At 51.2% G+C, this 9,155-nt stretch overlaps 1 protein-coding gene across 4 annotated transcripts in view; it reads left to right on the forward strand.

The window, feature by feature from the left end:
- Positions 1-6,860: 6,860 nt before the first annotated feature.
- Zc3h4 (zinc finger CCCH-type containing 4) overlaps positions 6,861-9,155 on the forward strand; it is a 38,337-nt gene continuing 36,042 nt past the window's right edge. Inside the window, exons 1-2 of one of the 4 annotated variants that reach the window (XM_021219119.2) lie at positions 6,861-6,912; positions 8,042-8,207. In XM_021219119.2, coding sequence (XP_021074778.1) covers positions 8,047-8,207 — 161 coding nt within the window. In that variant the 5' untranslated portion in view covers positions 6,861-6,912; positions 8,042-8,046. The other 3 variants (XM_029531779.1, XM_021219120.2, XM_029531778.1) reach the window with 3 other exon arrangements.

Here is a 9,155-nt window from a genome sequence, read left to right on the forward strand (position 1 = left end):
TTGTAGACCAGGCTGGCCTTGAACTCAGAAATCCACCTGCCTCTGCCTCCCAAGTGCTGGGATTAAAGGCGTGTGCCACCACGCCCGGCACTCACAACCATCTGTAATGGGATCTGATGCCCTCTTTTGCTGTGTCTGAAGACAGTGACAGGACAGTGTACTCACATACATAAAAATCAATAAATCTTTTTTTAAAAGGAAGAAATTTTTGTCGTTAGAGCCAGTGATTGGTTGGCATAGTGTGATGGCTATACCTGGCAGTTGCCTTGATTACATCTGGAATAGACTGCCATCCAGAATTGGAGGGCTCACCTCTGATGCAGATCTTGAGGCTAGAAGATACAGGTTTCTGGTCTGGAGCTTGACATGGAGACCTTGAGGCATAGTGGCAATGAAAAGCTTAGGCCCAGGCAAGGTAGCACACACCTTAAATCCCAGGAGACTGAGGCAATCAGTCTCTGAGTTCAAAGCCAGCCTGGGACAAAGCCAGTTCCAGAACCAGGGGTGGTGGTACACATCTTTTTTTTTTTTTTCCTGAGACTAGACAGGGTTTCTCTGTATAGCCCTGGTGTCCTGGAACTCACTTTGTAGACCAGGCTGACCTCGAACTCAGAAATCCGCCTGCCTCTGCCTCCTGAGTGCTGGGATTAAAGGCGTGTGCCACCACTGCCCGGCGGTGGTACACGTCTTTAATCTGGGCTACACCTTCTGCTGGAGGCCTACATAAGGGCACTGGGAGAAGGCTCATTCTTCTTCGACCATTTGCACTTACTTGCCAGTACATCTGTTGGAGCCTGCTTCTACAGAAGACCAGCTGAAACAACTAGCCTCGTGGGACTGAGAAACTGCTAGACTCTTGGACTTCCCCTTCATAGCTGCCCGTGGTTGGGTTAGTTGAACTACAAACTGTAAGTCACTACAATAAATTCCCTTGATATGTAAAGACATTTATTCCATAAGCTCCATGACTCTAGAGAACCCCGACTAAGACACGTAGTAAGTGCACTAAACGTCACTGTGAGCTAAATACTTGAGAATGGCCTGCAAGTCATTAAATCCCAGCAGTTAAGAGGCAGCGACAGGTAAATCTCTGAGTTAAAGGCCACCTGGTCTCCATAGTGAGTTCAAGGATGTCCATGGCTGCTTATAGAGATCTTGTCTCAGAAAAACAAACAAAACATTAACAAATGCCCCGGGAATGGGTGGCACACGCCTTTAATCCCAGCACTTGGGAAGAGGCGGTGGCAGGTGGATTCCTGAGTTTGAGGCCAGCCTGCTCTACAGAGTGAATTCAAGTTGGGGCTACACAAGAGAAAATCTGTTTCAAAACCAACAAACAAAAAAACAAAAGGAAAAAAATGGCGTGCAAAGGGCTGGTAGGAAGGTTAGAGCATTTGCTGCACACAGCTACCTGTAACTCAAGTTCCAGTCAACCCACACTCTTTGCTGGCCTCCAGGGATGCCCACATGTTTGTGGTACACACACACAAGTTTACACATAAAGTAAAAAATCAGCACATGGGGGCTCTTAACCACTAAGCCATTTCTCCATCCTTAGGCTACACATCTTACCATGCCCGCCTTTGTGATAGGTTCTTCCGCTTGCCACTTACACAGCAGGCGAGGCTGTGTAATCAATCCATCAACCACCTTCCCCGAGTGAGATCCTCACCCATGGACCTTGTGGCCTTCCGCAGTCAGGTCTTGTATTTGGAAGAGCTGCTGCAGCAATGGCACTAGTTCTGGCTCTCCAAGGCCCTTGGGGGTTGCTGGTTCTCCCAGCAGTTGCTGGGACTCCTCCTTGTCCAGGAATGACTTGAGGACGATCTGATCTTGTCCAGGAATGACTTGAGGACGATCTGATCTGCTGTTCTTGGTCCCACTGATGTTCCCAATATTTAGAGCTTACTCTTCTGGCCCTGAGATGTCACCTTCAGCTGGCAGACCCTGAAAGATTCAGAGGGAATCTGTCTGTCCTGGCAGGGAAGGCATCACAGAAGGAGCATGAGGCCCCCTGGGCACTCTGAAAGCAGAGACTTTAAGATAATTATTTTTTTTGCCAGGTGGTGACACAAACCTCTTATCCCAGCCCCCAGGAGGCAGAGGCAGGGGGAATCTCTGTGAGTTCAAGGCCTGCCTGGTCTNAAGAGTGAGTTCCAGAACAGCCAGGGCTACGTAGAAAAACCCTGTCTGGAAAATCAAAACATGAATAAATAAATAGACAAACAACAACAACAAACCACAAAACATTATTACATTATTTTTATTTTTGAGGCAAGGTCTCACTAGGGAGCCCTGACTAGCCTGGGTCTCATAGAGATCCCCCCCACCTCTACCTTCTGAGTGTTGGGATAGTGTCTCAGTATCATAGCCTGGCCTGCAGGCTATGTTATTACAATAACTAAAGACAATCCTCCTGCCTCAGCATCTATAGCACTAGGATTACAGATATGAGAAACCATACTGGGCTACATCCAAACTTTTTTTCCCCCCCTGCACTGCTGGTGATTGAATCTAGGGCTGGGGGGCAGAAACCTCCATCACTGATTTAATCTACATCCCATTCTTCATCTCCATAAGCATCTTCAAACCACCTTCAACCCTGAGTATTGTTTAATAATAATAATAATAATAATAATAATAATAACAACAACAACAACAACAACCCCTTCATGAGTGTGGGTGTTTTGCCTTCATGTATGTCTGTGCACTACATTCACACCCAGTGCCTGGATCCCCGGGACTGGAGTTATAGACAGTTGTGAGACACCATGTGGTTGCTTGGAGTTGAACTCAAGACCTCTGGAAGAGCAGTCAGTGCTCTTAACTACTAAGCCACCTCTTCAGCTTTCTTTCTTTTCTTTTCTTTTTTTCTTTTTTTGGTTTTTTGTTTTTCCGAGACAGGGTTTCCCTGTATAGCCCTGGCTGTCCTGGAACTCACTTTGTAGACCAGGTTGGCCTTGAACTCAGAAATCCGCCTGCCTCTGCTTCCCGAGTGCTGGGATTAAAGGCGTGTGCCATCACTGCTCAGCTCTTTTTTGTCACAAGATCTCATGTTGTCCCAGCTGAACCCCAAGTTGCCATGTACCAGAGGATGACTTTGAACTCCTCATTGTGCTGCTTCGACTTCTATGTTTCTGGAACTTTTGCCTTTTGCCCCAGGTCTGGCTTTCATTACCTGTTAATGAGGTAATCACTTGTGATGAATGTCTGGTCACTGGAAACAAACCCCTCATCACGTAACTAACAGTAAAAAAAAAAAATAATTAAAAAAAAAAACAAAAAACAAAAAACGCAAAGCAAAAGAAAACAAAGGACCCTAAGAGAGGGTATACTGTTCCCAGGAGAAAGTTGATTACTGAAAACTGCTCATGAATTTTCCTCAGTAATTTCACAAGGGGGCGACATCACCCCCACCCCCACCCCCCAGAAGAGGATGAATCTGTCCATTTAGATTTTATTCCCTGGTACCTTTTTGCTAAAAGCTGAGTTGGATTATAAAATAAGAGGGAAAGAGAAATTGGTTTGCATGCAGCAGGGACAAGTTAGTGTAGTGCCTAATGCCTTTTTTCCCTGATTGCTTTCTTTCCTCTTTTTTCTTTTTTTTTTTCTTTTTTCTTTTCTTTTCTTTTCTTTTTGTTTTTTTTTTCTGCTTTTTTTTTTCTTTCCTCTTTTTTCAAGACACTGTCTCTCCTAAAACTTGTTCTCTTGACCAGATCAGGCTGGCCTCTAACTCAGAGATGCAGCTGCCTCTGCCTCCCCAGTGCGGATTTAAAGGTGTGCACCTGCACTGCTAGGTTCCGATGTGTTCCTTTCTCTTCCAGATGACTCCAGGGGCTGGTACCAGGCCCTTCCACACTCAAAGGGAATAAGGGAATCTTTTCGGTAGAATCCTTTCTGTTAAGTAATAAAACCCTCCTTAGAGCCAGAAAGGAAAACCCCTGTTGGCCCGGGGCAGACTTCAATTGTTAGAGGGTTTGCTTGGTACACAGGGAATCGGGGTTTGAACCCCTAGGTGGGATGATGTCTGACTGTAATCCCAACACCCCAGAAGTGGAGGCAGGAGGCTCAGAATTTCAAGGTCATCCTCCACTATATAGGAAGTTGAAGGCTAGCCTGGTCTACATGAAGCTGTCAAATATCCAGATAGGGGGAGCATTGAGAATGGTGATAGGCACCTCCAGTCTTACCTACAGTTAGGAGATCAGAGAGAATAGCATAGCAAACTCCGATTTGGGAAGAGAAAATGGAAGACAAGGGACAAAGCAAGGCACAAAGAGACCCAGGGAGGAGGCATTTTTGTTTTTGGGTTTTTTTTGTTTGTTTGTTTGTTTTTGTTTTTTGTTTTTTTTCTCCAATAATAAATGGCAAAAATCAGGTAGGGTGACACATCTGTACTGCCAGCACATAGAAATTGGAGATGGATGCATATGTCAGGAGTTCAGGGTTATTCTCAGCTCTATAGAAAGTTTAAGGACAAATGCTAAATGGTACTGTTGCCCCACACACACACACACACACACACACGGCTGCCAGCCCCCTCCCCCCTGCAGAAGACAGGGTTTCTCTGTAGACAGCTGTCTTGTAACTCACTCTGCAGACCAGGCTGGCCTTGAACTCACAGCGACCGCCTGCCTGTGCCTTGTGAGTTCTGGGACTGAAGTCATGTGCCCCCACCACTTGACACTTGTCTTTAAAAAGCCAACAAGTTAAAGTACTGAGGATGTGACTCGGAAGTATCTGCCCATCATGTGTAATGTCCTAGGAAACAGTTTTGCTAGGGAGGGTGTGATGGATCTCTACAAAGCCCTGGCTGCTTTGCAACTGTAAACCAGTCTGCTCTCAATCTCATAGAGATCTGCCTGCTTCTGCTCCTGAGTACTGGGCTAAAGATGAATACCACCATGCTTAGCTGGGATGTTTCAACTAGTGCTTCCACAGAAAATTTTGCTTGTTTGTTTCAGACAAAGTCTTGCTATTTAACCCTGGGCTAAAACACATTGAGTAGTAAAAATGACCTTGCTGGGATAAAGATCTATCGATCTTGCTTAGCTAGACCAATGATCACTTCCTTTTACCATGTGGAGCCCAGCTGACCCTGGCTGATCTCAGGTCTCTGTGTAACAGCCCTGACTGTCCTGGAACTTTCTCTATAGAGTAGGCCGGCCTCAACCTCAACCACACAGAGATCCACCAGCCTTTGCGTGTGGTGTGCTAGGATTAAAGGCATGTGCCACCATCTTTCTTTCTTTTTCTTTCTTTCTTTTTCTTTCTTTCTTTCTTTCTTTCTTTCTTTCTTTCTTTCTTTCTTTCTTTCTTTCTTTCTTTCTTTGTATTTATAGGAGTACTCAGACACACCAGAAGAGGGCATCAGATCCCATTACAGATGGTTGTGAGCCACCATGTGGTTGCTGGGAATTGAATTCATTGGAAGAGCACTCAGTGCTCTTACCCGCTGAGCCATCTTACCAGCCTGCACTCTTTCTTTCTTTCTTTCTTTCTTTCTTTTCTTTCTTTTTTTTGTTTTTTCGAGACAGGGTTTCTCTGTGTAGCCCTGGCTGTCCTGGAACTCACTTTGTAGACCAGGCTGGCCTTGAACTCAGAAATCCNCCTGCCTCTGCCTCCCGAATGCTGGGATTAAAGGCGTGCACCACCACGCCTGGCTTTGACAGAGCTATTTAGTGCAGTCTAGCCCTATTAGATTAGGAACTGAGGCCGGGGATGTGTCTCAGAATTTGTGTAGCAAATACAAGGCTTTGGGTTGCCCCCAAAGACATTAGATTAAGGATTGCATCCTGACAGGAGGCTCTAGCAAGCAGTCTGAGATGAGTGGCTCACTAGTTTCTCAGAAGAGTTTTGTGTCAAGGCCCCCATGTTAGCATAAAGAAGATCCAGCTGTCCTGCACCCAGGTACCTAGTGATGGTCTAAGTCATCACCTCCTGCTGCCAGGTTTGGCAGGTGTGTGTTCCTGATAAGAGGACTCTCTAACCCCAATTCCCTGTCTCCCTCTCCTCACGCGTGTGTGTGTGTGTGTGTGTGTGTGTGTGTGTGTGTGTGTGTGCGCGCGCGCGCGCTCTGTCCCTGGCGCCCCCTTTCTGACTGTCCTTGTTCTTATGGCTCTGCTCCATTCTGTCTGCCTCTACCCCTTCTCCAGACCCTCACTCCTGTCCCTTCCCCCAATAAATTTCTTTATACCGGATGTTACGAGCGGTGACTTCTTAGGGGCATACCTTTGCATGGGCCCGCCATAGTGACTAACCCTCGCTGCATTATATTTCATAACACCCCCCACCCCTGCATTTCAGGTGAGAAATGTCTTTTTTTTTTTTTTTTTTTTTCTCGTCACAAGGCTCCGACTCTCTTCTTCCTTGTCCCTGCCTGCACCATGATCCCGTCTTTCCCTTTATTCTTGCATGAGGTTAGAGGATGTGCTATCAATTCGGGAGTCGGTTTTTCCACCGTACGGGTCAGGACGATCTTGAGTTTATCACTTTTCTGCCTTCACATTGAGTGCTGCTGGGGCCGCCTCAACCGATTCTATAAGGTGCTGCGGATGAAGCTTTGGGTTTCATGTATGCTTAGAGGCTAGCACTGCCAACTTCAACTTTTCCGCATATCCTGGCCCCAAACGCACGGTCTTAAACCAATTAAGCCTCCAGCCTTCGCGTTCACTCTCCACCTACAAACTAGGAACATCAACTTGGGCAGGAGGTGAACTTCCAAAAAAATTTTTTTAGTGGCTTAAGAACCGGGTCAAGATTACCACTTCGCCCTCACAGGGTGGCACCACCCTTCTCGCCTCCGAGGATGACGCCACTGGCTGAGTTATGTAGTGACGTCATCTCCGGGCCGCCTCTGCTCCAGCCCCTCTTCGGGAACGTCCGACTCCTGGGACCAGTCTCCGGCTTTCGGTTAAATTTTTTCTCCCCCCCCTCCCATTTTCTCCCACCTAAAACTTTTGGCTCTTCCCGCCTTCCTTCAAACTAGCAATTTTCGGCTCTTCTCGCTTGCTTTGGGGGCGAGTTCCTGAAAGTCATTTACTCTTGAGTTCATGAATCGCCTTTCTAGCCCCACCCGTTCAGCTTATTCGCTAATTCCTATTCGCTCGGCTCCATGTCTTTCGGCTACTTCCGCCTCCTCCGGGGAGCCCTTCGCTGACTTCGGCTCTTTCCGGATTCTCGCCAGGCCCCGGGGCTGGGCGGGGGGAGTTCGGCGATCCCGAAGCGCTTCGGCCGTTTCCGGCTCTCGGGCGCCTCCCCGCGCCCCACCCCACGAGCACCCTGGGTCCTTTCGGTGGAGCTCGGATCCGCTTCCCCTTCGGCCCTTTCCGTGCGCTCGCCTCCGCCTCGCCCTTCCGCCTCGGCTCTTTCCGGCCCTTTCCGCCGGCCTTCGGGCGGGCTGGCGCGGCCCTCGTCCACGTGACGCGCCCCGGGCCTCTCGGCCGCCCCCTCCCTCCACGCCCTTCCTCCGGCTCCGGCCTCGGTGCTCGGCCCGGCCGCGTCGCCATTTTGTGTGAATGCCTGACCGCGGCGGGGCCCGGCAGCTGGGGCGTCTAGGGCGGGCAGACAGTCGGCCCGGCTCCATAGCCCGATCCCTCTTCTCCCCGATTTTTTTTTTTTTAACCATCCCCCTTGGCTCGCTCTCCTCCTTCCCCCTCTCCCTCCGCTTGCTCCGTCGCGCGCGGGCCCGCGCTAATTACACCCAACCACCCACCAGTGTCCGTGTCCCCCCGGGGTCTCAGGCCTTGGGGGCCCGCGCGCGCGCGCGTGTGTGTGTGTGAGTGCGCGTGTGTGCGTGCGTGGTGGGGCGGAGGGGGACCTCGTCCCGAGGAGGGTCCCGTGCCCGTGAGCGAGTGACCTCAGGGCCGGGCTCGCCGGGGAAGTCGGCTCAGAGGTGACTCCGAACCGAAACCAATACTCGAGACCGATCTATGTGTCCAGACGCCCCGGTCCCGTCAGGAGCCCCGGCGCGCTGAAGTGTGCCCCTCCCGCCACGCCCAAGCAGTCCTTGCGGTGCATTAACATCCCCTCCCCCTCAAAGGAACGATGGAGGCCGTGCCCGGGACCCCCCCGCCGCCGCCATCAGAGTCGCCACCGCCGCCATCGCCACCGCCGCCATCAACGCCTTCGCCTCCTCCGTGTTCCCCCGACGGCCGCGCGGCCACCCCGCACCTCCTCCACCACCGCCTCCCGCTCCCTGACGACAGGTCAGGCCCCCCGGCCTGGGCCGGGCAGCGTCCCCCGAGGGAGGGGGGAGGAGGAGGAGGAGGAAGGGGACGGCCGCCATGTTGGGCCGGGCCGCGGAGGAGGAGGAGGAGGAGGAGGAGGAAGGGCGGGGTCGGTGGGTGTCTCTCTCGCTCGCTCTTTCTCGCTCGCTTTCTCTCCCGGCCTCATGCGTTGCCCCCCCTCGCGGCGTTCGCCCGCTCTCCCTCGCTCTCGCTCTGTCTTTTTTTGGGCGCCATGCTGAGGGGAAGGTGAGGAGGCGCCCCCCGGAACCCCCCGCGCCCGCCGGTCGGTCTGTCTGTCCGTCCACCCGCACGCCCGGGGCGCGGGCCGCCAAGGGGGGTGGGCTCGCCGAGGCCCATCCGCCTCCTCGGCCGCCCCTGCTCCCGGAGCTGGCCGTCAGCGGCCTGTCGCCTGGCTTCGGGGAAGGCTTGGGGGAGGGGCCCCCGGATTCTCTTGTTTTAGGGGCATCTCCAGCTTGCGGCTCCTCTCTTAAGGGGTTCGGAGTTGGGGGTCTTCCCAATCCCCTACAGTATCCTTTCTCCTGGGGGACGCATACCCTGTCCATTTCGGATAGGAACCCGAGTCTAACGGAGGCAGAAAAATGGGGGTTTGGATCAGCCTTCGCTCTTTGGTTCTAAGGAGGGCTCCTTAGGATGGGGGCTCTCGTGCACTTTTCATTTTTTGGCGGGAGGTGTTTTCTAGCTTCCCCCTTGAAGGCAGGCAGGTAAGGGGTGCATTTCCAGCTCTTTTGATGAAATCCCCTGACCTTTGGAAACCCTATTAGGTTTTTTTTTTTTTCGGATCCCTCTCTTTGTAGGTAGGTGACAGTCAGTGGTGGAGGGTCCTTAGTTCTAAGGGCTTTTTTCTTTTCTTTTTTTTTTTTTTTTTTGCGGGGGGGGTGTGAAGGTTGCTCTTCCTGCACTGGATGG

This window comes from Mus pahari, chromosome 19 (assembly GCF_900095145.1).
Source record: "Mus pahari chromosome 19, PAHARI_EIJ_v1.1, whole genome shotgun sequence".
NCBI classification, from domain to species: Eukaryota; Metazoa; Chordata; class Mammalia; order Rodentia; family Muridae; genus Mus; species Mus pahari.